Source organism: Alexandromys fortis, unplaced genomic scaffold (genome assembly GCF_014885135.2).
Source record: "Alexandromys fortis isolate MF-2015 unplaced genomic scaffold, M_Fortis_MF-2015_v1.1 scaffold_56, whole genome shotgun sequence".
In the NCBI taxonomy this organism is placed as follows: domain Eukaryota; kingdom Metazoa; phylum Chordata; class Mammalia; order Rodentia; family Cricetidae; genus Alexandromys; species Alexandromys fortis.
The window spans coordinates 9,706,969-9,721,659 of record NW_026067935.1 but is presented as its reverse complement, the minus strand read 5'-3'; the positions used below and the strand labels follow the sequence as shown (position 1 = coordinate 9,721,659).

At 45.1% G+C, this 14,691-nt stretch overlaps 1 protein-coding gene and 1 non-coding gene across 2 annotated transcripts in view; one reads left to right on the top strand and one right to left on the bottom strand.

Moving 5' to 3' along the window:
• Positions 1 to 215: 215 nt before the first annotated feature.
• Positions 216 to 14,691, bottom strand: part of Ehhadh (enoyl-CoA hydratase and 3-hydroxyacyl CoA dehydrogenase) — a 28,409-nt gene continuing 13,933 nt past the window's right edge. Inside the window, exons 4-7 of the mRNA XM_050146230.1 lie at positions 12,341 to 12,452; positions 9,678 to 9,782; positions 4,055 to 4,396; positions 216 to 2,221 (exon numbers count right to left, since the gene is read on the bottom strand). Coding sequence (XP_050002187.1) covers positions 960 to 2,221; positions 4,055 to 4,396; positions 9,678 to 9,782; positions 12,341 to 12,452 — 1,821 coding nt within the window. The 3' untranslated portion in view covers positions 216 to 959. The remainder of the gene's footprint in view (positions 2,222 to 4,054; positions 4,397 to 9,677; positions 9,783 to 12,340; positions 12,453 to 14,691) is intronic.
• On the top strand, positions 12,981 to 13,086 carry LOC126504365 (U6 spliceosomal RNA). Its single transcript, XR_007592564.1, has one exon. It is a non-coding gene; the product is annotated as a U6 spliceosomal RNA (small nuclear RNA).

Genomic DNA, 14,691 nt, shown 5'->3' with positions numbered 1-14,691 from the left:
ATATACATACATATATATATATATGAAAGGGGGTTCCATGCTGCCCCTTCCAGCCCTTGAACTCTGACCTCCAGCAGCACCACGCCTTACCATGCAGCTTTACAATGGAAAATTCAGACTTTGTCCACTTGAGATCTCGCCACCAGAAATTGCAATGTCTTTGCTTACATTAATAGGTGAAAATATTGTGAAAACATTTTGACACAAAGAAAAGCTTTATTCCCATTAATTTTATTAACTTTATTGAGATATAGAATATATGTACAGCATAGTTCATTTGAACCATTCAACTCAGTGTGCTTTGGTATATTTGTGGCACTAAAGATCCACCATTAGAGTAATGCAGAAAAATTGATCATCCCCTAAAGAGATTCCATATCCATCAGCAGTGATTTCCACTTCTGACAAGTAGTCTTGGGCCACTCATCTACTGTCTGTCCACAGGTCTGTACATTCTGGAATTTCATATCCATATCCAATGACGTGTGGCCTTTTCTACCTGGCTCCTCTCGCAAGTACCCTAACTCGGCATCACGCTACAACGTACATCTGTTACTTCACATGGCTGAAGATTGTCAGCTGTGTATATATGCCACTTTTGTTGATTTGTTAAGGCACATCTGGGCTGTCAGTTGGGGGTTATGATGAATAATTCTACTGTCAACATTTTGTACAAGTTTTTGTTATACAAGGCAACAAGTCAAAAGAGAAGCACTCTTTTAGTAGTAAGTACATAGTCAATGGATTTTTCTGATAGAAGGCAATAAGAGGTATAGAAAACATTCCTAAAATCTGACCAATAGAATCATGAGGTAGAAAGCCATAGAAAGGAGCTTATGCTGGGCGGTTATCATCATTATTATCATCACTTGTACCTTGGAGTAATCCTTTTGGATTTTAGGAGCAAATCACACCGAAATTAGATGCCAACATAGGTGGCAAAAATGCATAAGGCTACGTCACAGTTTACTGAGGCGGGGTCCTGCCAAGCTTTGCCATTCTTTCAGAGGAGGGTTTCCCTGGGCAGCCAGCTTCCGCAGGTAGTCGCTGGGCTCCAGCTGGGGGATATCGGGGTTCTGTTTGTAATATTTCTGCAATCTCTCTAGAACTGTGGGCAACCCAACCGAGGCAGCATAGAACATGGGCCCACCCAAGTGCCTTGGCCACCCATACCCATGCAGGTAGATGACATCGATGTGCTCCGGGCTAGCAGCCATCCCCTCCCCCAAGATGCGGAATCCCTCGTTGATAAGGGCATACAGGCAACGCTCCAGGATCTCCTCCTTGCCAATGGAGCGCTGCTCAATATGGTGGGTGGCTCTGTACTGTGACAGGAACTTGGAAAGCCAGGGATCGGGTTTGTGAATTCGACCCAATGGTTTGTCATACTGATACCAACCCTTCCCAGTCTTCTGACCAAATCTCCCAGCTTCGCAGAGCATATCAGAAAGCGGGGAGTATCTGTTACTGCCCCGCTTCCGGGCAGGAGTTCCTGGTGGCAATGATGGTCCAGCTAGACCTTGCCCCTTGCGAATTTTCCAGCCCACATCTAGCCCTGCCAGGTCCGAAACTCTAAAGGGTCCCATTTTAAAACCAAACTCTTCCAAGACCCCATCTACATCCTCTGGCTTGCTGCCTTCCTCTAACAGGAAGTATGACTGGTTGTAATAGGGAAGCAGCATTCGATTCCCAACAAATCCATGGCAGTTGCCTACAACGACTCCGATCTTTCCGATCTTTTTTGATAAGCTCATAACAGTGGCAATGGTATTAGGGGAAGAGTATCGGCCCGGAATAACCTCTAACAACTTCATGATATGAGCCGGTGAGAAGAAGTGGGTGCCGATCACCAGCTGAGGGCGGTCCGTAGCAGACGCGATCTCATCCACATCCAGGGCTGAAGTATTGGTGCACAGAAAGGCCCCCGGCTTGCACAGGGCCGACAGTTCCGCAAACACCTGCTTCTTCAGGCTCATATCTTCAAACACGGCTTCAACCACTAAATCCACCCCTGAAAGCTCCTTTGTGGCTGAGGAGAGCCGGAGTTTGGGTTCTGCTGAAGCTTGGCCGCTCTGCCGCATTTTGGATGCTTCCTTTTCCAAGATGGCAGTTATCATCTTCTTTGCAACATCTAGCTGCTTCGGGTCCGACTCTACAGCAACCACGGGGATCCCAGCCCTTAAGAAAGAAATGGCAATGCCTCGGCCCATTGTTCCCAAGCCTGTGGATTAAGAGCAAAGGAAAAAAAACATAGTTGGCTGAGCAGGTGGACACGGGTAGGAGACATCTGCAGCAAAGTGGCATCTTAGAAGATCGACCATGTATAGTGCTGCTACTCACTGGCACCCCACGCTGATCGTGCGTGAGGCCCTGGCTTCTGTCCCCAGCACCAGAGATGACTAAGAACATAAATGTATTGAGCAGTAGTTCATGTACTGCTCCAGAGGAAATAAAAATCAGTAGGGGCCATATTCCTAAATACACACAAGCTATTAAAACTAATGAACAAGCCCAGTAAAGCTCCAGGATATATAAATCTGTACATAAAAGCCACCGTGTTCTCTTTAATACTTACTTCTTTGTGTGTAAATGTCACACATGTCAGAAGGAAACGGGTGCCCTCTCTGTCACCATCTGCCTATTCCTTTTGAAACAGGGTCCTCTGTCTTAAGAGAGTGGGGACTTGTGTCTCTTCAGCTAGTCTAGAAGCCAGCAAGACCCAGTGACCCTCCTGTCTTTGTCCCCCTTGAAGCAGAGGTTACACAGATGCTGGGATCTGTGTAATTCTGAGGTTCACAATTTCCAAGCAGGTACTCTTAACTGCGCTGAGTCATCTCTCCAGCCCCGAATATATTCCCACATATTAGCAATGAACAATCTGTATGAAAATAAGAAAATAATTCTACCTACAATAACATCTAAAAAGAGTCATACACTTAAAGGAAGATATTTAACAAAGGAGGGCATCTGCACTAAAATTAATGAAATACTATTGAAAAAATTAAAGAACAGCTAGGGTGTTTAGTGGTCAGTGTTAAAGGGTTTGCCTAGCATGCACAAGAACCTGAGTTTATACCTAGCACTGAAAACAAGAAAAGAAAAAAATAAAGGAAGAAAAAGGGGAGAGAGAATGAAAGGAGGAAAAAAGAGTCAAAGAAGGCCTAAATAAATCAAAAAGAATTCTGTTGTTCACAGACCAGGAAAAATTTAATATTGTTAAGATGAAATAGCAAATTGATCTGTAGAACCAACGCAAGCTCTCTGCCTTCCCATAAATTAACAGTGGATTCTAAAATTCATACAGAAATGCAAGATGCCTAGAAGAGTCAAACCAGTACTAAAAAAAAAACTGGAGAAGTCACTCTTCCCAATTTTGATAATTATGACAAAACTGCAGTATTCCAGGCAGATGGAGCAGACCGGGAGTCAGAAATAACCTCCACTCTGGCCTGTGTGTGGACAGGACTGCGGTTGTTGAGCGGTCCCCAGGGCTGATCAGCAGGATGGAGAGAGTTCATGTACTCCGGCGAGAATTAACAAGAGCTAAGAGGAACACTGAGTTCAAGGATGAATTTAGCATCCAATAGCCCCAAGCCAGTGGCGTCTGGAATGGGCTGTGCTTTTTGCGCACCTCAGTGCAGCTGCACCCAGGAATTGACAACAGCTGAGAGCACGCGCGGGGACCTGCACAAAATCAAGCAGACAGAAACCCCAGCATCAAAGCGGAGGGGAGCAGGAAGTCCAAACCCCAGCTGAGGGGCCACAGGCCATTGATGGCAGAGGGAGAGTCAGTTCTCTTTAAGGATGAGCCTACCCTCCCAAGAAACTACGCATGCGCCAAGAGACGGGGCCCCACACAGTCATGCGTGTATTAGTAGCACTGAGAAGCCTCTGCGATTTTAAACGAGAAACATGAGACTGGAAGAAAATAGTGGGTGAGGAGGCTAAGGGAGGAATTAAAAGAAGGGATGGGGAGGGGACTCGAGCTAAACACAATTTACATGTGTATGGAATTCCCAGTTGATTAAAAGAAATGCGTGGAGAACGTACTTACCAAGAACACCAACTGAGGAGACTGGCTGAGCGGACGCTGTTTTCCAAGATGCTCCCGAGGGAGTTGACCACTTATTTGTAGACTTTTCAGCAAAAAAGGCATACTGCAGGGCTTGCGCCTGTCCTGATGCCCGCAGGTACATAAACAGCTTTTCTTCTTCCTTAATGCCTACTTCATAGGGGTGCTTCACGGAGGCCTGGACTGAACGGACACAGGTCTCTGGAGCCAGGCAGCCAGGGAACTGCTTTCGTACCTTGGTGATGGCGTCGGCGAAAATGCCGTCCATATTGGGCAAGCTTGGAACTGGCTTGTTCAAGATTCTGCGAGGTTCTATAGGTTTATCTGAAAGGAACTGCAGAAGTTCAGAGCACTACAGAGGGAACAGGACCCTATACCAGCTGAACAAAAGTGCATGGTCCCAATGACCCAACTAAACACTATGCATTATTATTTAATAAAATACTCATTCCCAAATCTGCTATCTTAGTAACTTCAGACCATAAAGTAAAATGTAGAAGATCTAAAGTATTAAGCTACTAATTCAGGCCAAAATGTGCATTCTCTTTTTATTTCAAGGTCAAGACAACTTTATAGTAGATTAAATATTAATCCGTCGGTGAATCCAAATAGGTCAGTTCTTAGTTAATGTCATATATTAAAAAATTATTCACATTCCTTTCCAAATAATGGCAAAGCCTTTAAAATAACATAACAGACAGAAATGATGCACTGATTAGCAGTGGAAGAGAATTGAAAGTTCATTGATTTGTTCTTCCAATACAGTGAAATGGTTTTCAATACAAGAGGGAAGATAATCTGAAAGAGGGGAAGAAAGGTTTTTTTCCCCCAAAATGGAGATAGGATAACTGGACACACAGGTGTGATAACTGGATACACAGGTGGGATAACCAGACACGCAGGTGGGATAACTGGACACGCAGGTGGGATAACTGGACACGCAGGTGGGATAACTGGACACGCAGGTGGAATAACTGGACACGCAGGTGGGATAACTGGACATGCAGGTGGGATAACTGGACATGCAGGTGGGATAACTGGAGATGCAGGTAGGATTAATGGCCTGGATAGCATCATGTGTATTTAGATTTCTGCAATCTCATCCTGGTTTTAAGTTAAATGCAAGACCATGACTCAAATATGCAAATATTAATTACTCATACCTGTGAGAAGGGTTTTAAGTGACATCCTATAGGCTGTCAGCATTTCAGCATAGGAGTGCAGACAGGGGCTAGCAGTGTGGTTCCCCCCCCCCCCCTGCTCCTTTGAAGAGCCAGGAGCTATAGCCACCACTTAGCTATTCAATACTTTGACCCTCTGCGCGGGGGAGGCTGAGGAAGATGATGAGACCTGTGCAGTCTATAACTGGTATTATTCGCGGATGGCCAGTGAAGATAGTGTGGATAGAAGAGAGGACGGGAAGAGAACACGTGGAGGGGAGGGAGGCAAGTGGAAGAGAAAGGAGGATGGATGTCAGGGCTGCAGCCTCACCCACACAGGACACTGCAGACCAGGAGTGCTATCCCTGGGGTTGCTATGGCTCCCTTCACGACTAGAACTGCCTCCTAACAGCATAGCACACCGATATCTTTGAAAAGCTTAAGACATTCAAATCGCTCTTCCCTATCACAAAGGCAGTTTTCGGACAGAGACTGAATGTGACAATCTGAAAAAGAATAGCGTTTGACTTTGATGGGCAGTCTGGTCCAGGAGCGGATCTTAACTCTTTCTGGAGGATGGCTGCAGTTTCTGGAAAGTCCTTCCAGACACAAGGAGAAAGCAGCACCTACACAGTGAGCAGGCAGGGATGGACATCACTTGCTCCAAAATACTGACTACAGTGTGAAGGGTTCTCCTCACTCGTGGGGGAGGGAGAACGAAACCTTGAAACCTTTACATGGTTTCATTCTGACTTTTCAGGTCAACATTTGAGGAGTGGCTGTGGCAATAGGCCACAGGCTATGTGACAGAAAATCCCGACGTAGTAAATCTGGAGAACTGTCGCTGTGCACCAAAACCGGCTTCATAGAAGTAAATTCCCACACATGTACAAACACACATGTAATGGTGTGTCGGTGGTTTATGAATGTGACATCAAGGCAATCCACACGTCTTATTTTGTCAAATGATTACATATTAATACATTTAAAAGCAAATGAAAGAGGAAGCAGGGAAGCATAAAAAGAAGTGTAAGACCTCAAATAAAACGAAAATCAGGCATCACTCACTGATGAGTTTAGTGAGATAATAGTCACAAGCAGCAAGATGCTCTCAGTCAGGCCTGTGCTGCGCCCAGCTGTTCCGCTGTTCCCTATGACATCTGTCTCCAATAAGGAGGAGACTGGGTCTCATGTAGCCAAGAACGGCCTTCTATCCTCCTGCCTCTACCCCAGAGAGCTGGGATGACAGGCGTGTCCTAACAGCCACAGTTTTATGACTGCTGAGATTGGACCCAGGGACCCCTACTATCAACCCCAACTTGAAATAGTAAGATTTCAAATAGGTATGTGCAGGTAAAACAAACAAACAGAAATCCAACAGGAACTTAAAAGGTCTAGCTTTCCCATGGGATCCTATTTGTTGAAGCCCAAAACAGACACAGCGGATGTACTTGGTTGTAGGAAGGACCAAACTCGGAGGTCCCAGCCTGTGTGGCCTTTACCTTCTCAGAATATGGCCAAAAGTCAGCTAACATTGTGGAGCCCTTTCTTGCTAAGACAAGAAAATCAAAAGAAGAGCAGCTATCGTGGTCTATGTGGCTGAGTGGAGAATAAAACCCATGTCCCCTGTTGTCCTGCTAGAGGCCATTTCTGTATCAGACTGCACCCACCAACACACTGGGCAGGCCTCTCTTTTTCCTCTGGGTAAATTCAATGTCTTGGACGGTAGAAAAAGAACAATATTTTTAATTATTTTACTATTATTGTGTGTGCACATATAGACATGTGTGTCCGTGTGTGTGTGTGTGTGAGTGTGTGTGTGTGGGGGGGGGTGTGTGTTCTTGAAGATCAGTGACGATCCAGAGTGTTAACAACCGAATTGTCCATCAGCTGCTAAAGAAATTATGGTTCAGTCATACTGTGGAACACATTTCAGTAACGGAAAATAGTCAATTATTAATACATTGGACAACACAGAAGACTCAAAAAAAAAACACTAAGTGAAAGAAAACATGCACAGAGTCCACGCTACAGCAATTTGAAAGTCTAAAAACAGAAAACTACAGTGTCTTGCGGTTGGTAAGTATCTACTGAACAGCCGAACAGAATGGAAGGCATCTGCCGGAAGGAGCCAATACTTCCTGAGGTGAAAAGTGTGTTTGCCACTCCACCATGGAGGTAATCACACAACTCTTACCTATACTCACCAAACTCTATGCTTAAATGAGTGAGTTTCACTGTGCAAAAACGAACATCAGGGAAGCTCAGGGAATGTTCTAACTGTTCTTCAACTGGATTGCTACTTATATGGAGAATTGTAAAAAAAAAAAAGTCAATTATGATCTATTCAATGAAGAAATACATAAAGTTGAACAAAAAGTAAACACAGCCAAAAAATTAGTAAGAACTGGGAAAACTAGCATATCCCAAGCTAGAAAAACATAAGCAAAACGAGGGCTGGTGACATCTCTCTGTCACACACATGCAAAGCCCAAAGTCCAATTCCCAATGATCACAAAACAACACACATACAAACAGAAAACCACGCCACAATAAAAACAAAACCTGGACAGTAACTTTTGTGGAAAGTTCCTTTCCATCTGTCATCTTCCCCTTACAATTTTTGTAATTCATAGAATTCATATGAATTCTAACTGGCTAGAAGTACAAAATATATGTAAATTTTTATGGATTTTTCTTCTTGGAATTGGAATCAAACCCATGGTTTCACTGTGCTAGCGCCTACCCCCAGGCAGAGCCTCACCACTCAAACATTTGTACATCAAGGGCACGGTTTGTCATTTCCACCCTCTCTTCATGACGAAAATATAAAAGTCACATGTAACTGCCTGAAGCCAGAACCATAGGTGACTTAAGTTTTAAAGCAGACAATGCCTCAACGCTGGAATGCCACCAAGTGGACAAACTCCATAATGTTGCTCAGACTAGCCATCATTTTGTTTTACAAACTTTCGAATTTAATGTGTAGAATTAACTTTAAATGCCGAAGGAAATAAAAACCCCCAAAAACCATAGTGTAAGTGCAATAAGACCTTGGCCCTTATCCTTAGCTCGAAGTAACTCAACTCTCAAAATGGAATCCAGGGAGACCAGGTAAAGACAGACTTCTTACAGAAACCAAGGCCAGTACAAACTGAAATCAATAGTAGGAATTTGATTCCAAGAACGGCCTAGGAGGCTCTCTGAAAGCTGATTGTGTGCGTGAGTGCTCACAAGCCAAGCAGTCCTCCCTGGAGCAGAGGGATCCAGAGCTGTGAGGCAGGGCACAGCAGGGAAGTGCTCCCACTTGGACAGGACTTGCTGAGGCCCACTAGGAGTCAGCGATATTTCCCTATAGCATCTCACTTTTGCGGCGGGAGTGCTCCCTCCATACTGAAACCCCAACTAGCTGGACCCTAGAAAAGATTTCAGGGTGGCGGGGATGTCGTGACCAGGGTCGGCTAATGAACTTTCACAGGGATGTCTTGGAAGGACCCCGAGCTTTCTCTGTCACCAAGCAGAGACTAGCACACACTCCATTCTGCCTGGAGTCCAGCAATCCTCCTAATATTTTCTTAAGCAATGTTTAGCTTCTCCCTGCTTGTTAGAGCATGCAGCCTCCCTAAACTTTCCACAGAAGGTATTGAATGGTTTTTGCTTCTGTTGTGACATCTTGCAGGAAGGCTACTGAGAACTGAACTCTGACTTTGCACTTGTCTCCCGGGGTTATGTCACAAGTCCCACGGTTGCTGTTTCCAGGCACAGTTTAAGTCAAAAAACCAAAACAAACAAAATGATAAAAGTCATTTAAAAAGTCAAAACAATGCTATAGGCAAGCGCTAAAGGGACAGAAGGAACACCTCTGGTCTACAATCCCAGCAGGGACAGAACTCACTTGTCCAAGACAGAAACTCCAGCAGCCATGACCTCTCTGAATGCCTTGCAGGTTCTGTCCTCTGTGGGGCCAGCTAACGTTTGTTCTCCTGTTTCTACTTAATTCTATTTTTCACACAGAAAAACACTCAGGGTATGACATCCCCAAGGTACAGTAGATCGAACTATAAAACCATCTCCTTAAAACTTGATCAAATGTCGGGTTCCGATCTCAGAGGCAATCACTTCAGTCCTGCGGACGCTTCTGGAAGAGCCCAAGCATAGCTCCGCTCTGTCTAGCAGTTATGCCTGCCCTCTCTCTACTCGTCTACCCTCTCTCTGCCACACCCTCCTTTCCGGTTATACTGTTATCAAAATACCACTAAAAAGAATGCTCTTTTCACTCCCTAATTTGACATACTGTGGAGTTTATGCCAGATCAATACAACACTTACAGCTTGGCTACATTCTACCACATGGATGCCCGTTAGATATTTAGCGAGTTCCTCATTAGAAAGCACATTTAGCTTATTCCCAATCTTGTGCTATTTTTTTTAAAGATTATTCTTTACCCATAATCTTCTGAGCAAACTTGACAGCTTCTTCAACTGGGTCTGACTTCACAACTGCATCCAGAATGCCGAGCTTGAGTGCTTCGCCTGCTAAAACATGTCTTCCTGAAACCAAAGGAAATAAACCAATGAACGATGTGAGGATGTCCCGGGGCATGGCTCTCTCCAGTAGGGAAGGTGGCCATTCCTGGATACAGCAGTTAGTAAGTAAAAATGCCTAAGGCCATCCTGACTGCTGTAGCTGAAGTTTTGTTGTTGGAGGCAGGGTCTCACCTATGTAGCTCGGGCTGGTCAGGAATTCGATACATAGACCAGGTTGGTCTCATACTCAGAGATCCACCTGCCTCTGCCTCCCGGGTCCTCCGCCATGCCCGGGACTGGCCACTTGTGGCTCAACATCACTGCCGATGCAGCCAGAAAACTTGAATTCAAACTGTAGCTCTAATTCTTACTACTTGGGGAACCATAGGTACCTGGAGTGGAACTCTGATGCCACCCCTTGTAAATGGAGGTAATTATGTTTACCATAGTAGTTCTGTATTGGGTAAAGGAAACGTGGTCTCTTTAGATTCTTGCAAGGGTATAGAACCCTGCCAATCTCTATAGAGGTATGCGAACTGATTGAGGTTTAGATTCTGATAGAAGTGGTAGTAACAGACAGACAGGGCTCTTGACCTTGTACCTGCCAATTACCAGGAACTGTATTGATCAAGAGACAGTCCCCGAAGAGATGGTCCCCCAATACAGAACTAGCCGGCCGAACAGAGAAATGTGTTCACTAAGTTGGCACGCCACAAAGTATGGTGAAAGTTACACAGGAGAAATTGGACAGAGCTTTGTCTCTTTTTGGCTATCTAGCACCTTGACCCTGTCTTATATTGTGGACTCTCTACTGCGCAAGCTTTGTAGTCCTGTTTCCCATGGAGGCAGAGGAGCAAGCAGACACCACTGGACAACTGCTATGCCCTGGCAGGGAAGTGGGACCTCTAACCTCAAGCTCGGGGATCCATGCTCTGCTGAGCACTCCTCTGTATCCGCTTCATCAACAGCCTTCCAGACTCCTCATCCTGTGAGGAGTGGGGGGCAGGTGAACAGTGGCCAGTGTTCTCAGTACCAAGGACACTTGGGTGAGTGTAAGTGATCCTGCCTTGGCAGGGCAAAGAGATCAAGACACAGAAAACGAAATCGGGGAACTACCGAGATCTCTGGGGCAACATGGTAGGGGAGTGTGAGCTGCCTAAGGGAGGCACTGGCTGTCACCAAGTTCTTGAGTCTCAGAAAGAGTACCAAGGCTGCCTAGCTGGCTGTAACCACAAAGCATGGATGATAGACTCCAAGGAGACCCCAAAGTGGCTGGAGCGGAGAGTGCCTCGCGCGCGGTCAGCGCTGGCATGTGTTTTCCAAATTTCTCCCAGAACTTTTCTCCAACCTAACATTTCAATGTCTTCCTGGAACCTTTCTGAGATGTCATTTGAAAGCCAACCAGGGCCACCAAATCCCACTATCCACTCAAGAAGACAGGTGTGTGATTCCCTGGCTAGCTTGCCTGCCGACTCACAGGGGCCTTTGCTATGCAAATCAAAACTTGTCAACTCCAGAGTTTCTGCTTCTTTCTCCTGAAGCTAGAACAGCAGCATCAGTGCTGAGGGCAAAAACCCAACCGAGCTCCCTTCGCTTCTCTTTCTTCAAGGAGTCGGGTTTTTAATTCCTGCTTTTATTCAAGGTACTCTTGTCTTCCTGACGAATTTCTTCAATTTCCTTACAGGCTTAATCCTGCAAACCCTACGGCTTGCAGACTCAGACCCCACCATGGCTATGCCCTCATGTATTTTGTGCTTCTGCTTCTGTTTTGTCTTTTGCTGGATACCCTGTGCTTTGCATTTCTACAGAGAGCCGGGTTACAGGCATTCTCTGAGGAAACTGAAATCGCTTCAAATACTTCACAGTCTAAAATGTACCTGTCAGGAAGCAGTGTGTAACTTGATTGTTTGAGTGAATTTCAATTCAATACACTTAGTTTTTCTAATTTTCCTTTCATACACCTCCTTTAGAAGAGCAAAGTTATATCTAATTCATATAGACTTGGTTTCATGTCAGTTTTTTTGTAAATCAGAGCATATAGATCTCTATTATTGATTCTAAAAGATCTTTATCTCTTTACATTCTTAGGATTATGAAGGAATACACAAAGCTATGGACCTAAACACCACATCGTCCTGCCTCGGTCTCCTGAGCGCTAGGATTATTGTCACCAATCACCACACCTGGTTTTACGCAGTGCCAAGAAACTAACTCAGGTTCACACGTGCGGGACAAACATTCTACCCACTGAGCTACACCCACTGCCCCGACATTCAACCTTCTACACCAGTACTGACTGTTATGGTTCCTATATGAATATGTAGTCTACAAATAACACAGACTACAATACGACCCTCAAACAGAGGGGTCCTTTGCACGCATTTTTCCTTTAGAAGGCTCTCACGTGGGCTCTTCATGGAAACATTTGGGAGGTACTAGGGCAAATTATTACAGATGACAAAATTTGGAGTCAAAGAAATTAAACTAGTCTCGTTAGAACGTGTGTGGGTAGTCAGTGGCCAAGATCAGACTTCCTAGATGCTGGCCTCATTCTCCAAACCACAGCCGAGATTTCCACTGACCTGAGGTGATTAAGTCAAGAGCAACAGGAACTCCAACGAGTCTGGGAAAGAGCTGGGTTCCTCTGGCACCAGGAAGAATTCCCAGTGTGACTTCTGGAAATCCAACATGAGCCTACAAGACAGTAAGGGCAGAAAGGCCATCGTCATGAGAGAGTGTAATGAGATCTTAGTCTGCCCAGGACTTCCCACACCTTAAGACATAGCTTCACCAAAGTCAGCAACAGTCTCTAGAAGGCACACAGTGTCTGCTGTCTCCTTACGTCACATTCTGAGCAGAGCTGTGCTATTTTCGCACATCCTTGCTTGGGCACATTTCCTTCTTTGAATCTATAAGAATCCCTCTCAGATAATGAAATAGTCTTTGTGGTTTTCAGTGTCCCTGCAAGCAGCAGACTGTGGACCAAACCCCAAGGATGGAAGGGGACAATACAGAACTTCCCGTATCTCCACTCTACAAAGAATGTCCACAACTTAACAATAAAAGGGCAACCAACTAATAATGGACTGATTATCTGGATAAACAATGCCCCAGAGAAAGGATCCAAGCGGTACATGGTGCTCATGTCATTAGCCATGGGGAATGTAAACCCAAACGAAACACGTGTGATGCCTGCCCGAGCGAATATAATAAAGCAGGCAGGTGCTCATTTTGGCAGCACAGACGCTCAAACTGGAACAACGCAGAGATGATTGGCATGGGAGCTGCCAAGGGTGGCACACATGTCTGTGCAGCGCTCCATAGTTTTCAATACAGAGGGGAACATTAGGGTGCAAGTGATTTGAAGGGGGAATAGGGAAAACGGGGAGTTTTACTCAGGGAGAAGAACACAACAAACAGAATAAAGAAGGGGGATAAATGAACAGCAGAGATGTCTGAAAAGGGGGGTCTCAGCAGTTAAGAGCACTGACTGCTCTTCCAAAGGACCTGAGTTCAATTTCCAGCACCCACATGGCAGCTCAGAACTGTCTGTAACTCCAGTTCCTGTGGATCTGACTCCTTCACGTAGTCAGACAAGCAGGCCAAATGCCAACACACACAAACACACGCACACATACACACATGCGCACACACACAATGTCTGAAAATCATAATATATCAATACTATTATCTCTCTACTGAAAATTACACATAACACATATGAATCTGTATCTATATGTAAATAAATATATTTTAAATCGTATTTCTCCATCTGGTCTGACAACAACACCTACAAGAGTCATAGACAATTTAACAGAAACCCCAACACCAAACGTAAGAAGTCTTTGTTCGAGTGGGTCAGGATTGTCCAAGAGACTCCCAGAACACTACAGGATATTGTTATTACCTTTGGTTGCCTCCCAGAGGTGGAAGGTAAGTCCCTATTACTGAAAACACTATGCACTTCAGAAACAGGACCCAGAGGCTGTGGAGCTGGAACTGACCCAAAAACCTCCTCCCTGAGGACCAGCTTTCATGGTCCCACAAGCTTCCAAGGGAGGGAAGCAACCAACAATCCAGCTATGATGCCCACGAAACATAGCAAACATCATAGGTGCAGCGGTGGCACCCATGTCTTCATGTTAACCCATGGCTCTCTGGGTGCAGTGGTGGCACCCACACCTTTATGTTAACCCACGGCTCTCTGGGTGCAATGGTGACACCCCCATCTTTATGTAAACCAACAGCTCTTGAGTTGGACTTAAGATCTGCTCAACAAAAGGGAATCCATATCTGGTACTGGAAACCTAGTCAACTACCCAGGGCTAGTGAAGTCACAGACCTTGGAGGCGAACCTCCAGCTACCACTTAACTAAAGAGCACAATCCCTAACTACATTGTAAATATTTGCCCTTGTGCCCACAGAAGTGTAGTACTCACCTCTCATGGCAAAAACTTCTCTCTGTAATAGATGAAGACCATTACAGAGATCACAACCAATCAAAATGCGGAGCTGGGGAGCCCACTCCCAGTGGAACATCTACAAAAGAATGCTTGAGCCTAAAGTAATGATCTGTCCTGTCCCTTTAAGAGACAAGCCCCACCCTAATGTGGGAGGTTCTTCTGTCTATGTGTGCTTCTATTGGTTAATGAATAAAGAACTGCTTTGAGCCAATGGCAGGGAAGAACAGAGCTAGGCAGGGAAAGCTAGGCTGTATGCTGGGAGAAAGAAGGGTAGAGTCAGGGAGAAGCTATAGAGCTGCTGCCAGAGTCAGACATGCTGGAACTTTGCTGGTAAGCCATGACCTCCTGGTGATACACAGATTAATAGAAATAGGTTAAATTAAGATGTAAGAGCTAGCCAATAAGAAGCTAGAGCTAATGGGCCAAGCAGTGATTTAATTAATACAGTTTCTGTGTGATTATTTCCGGT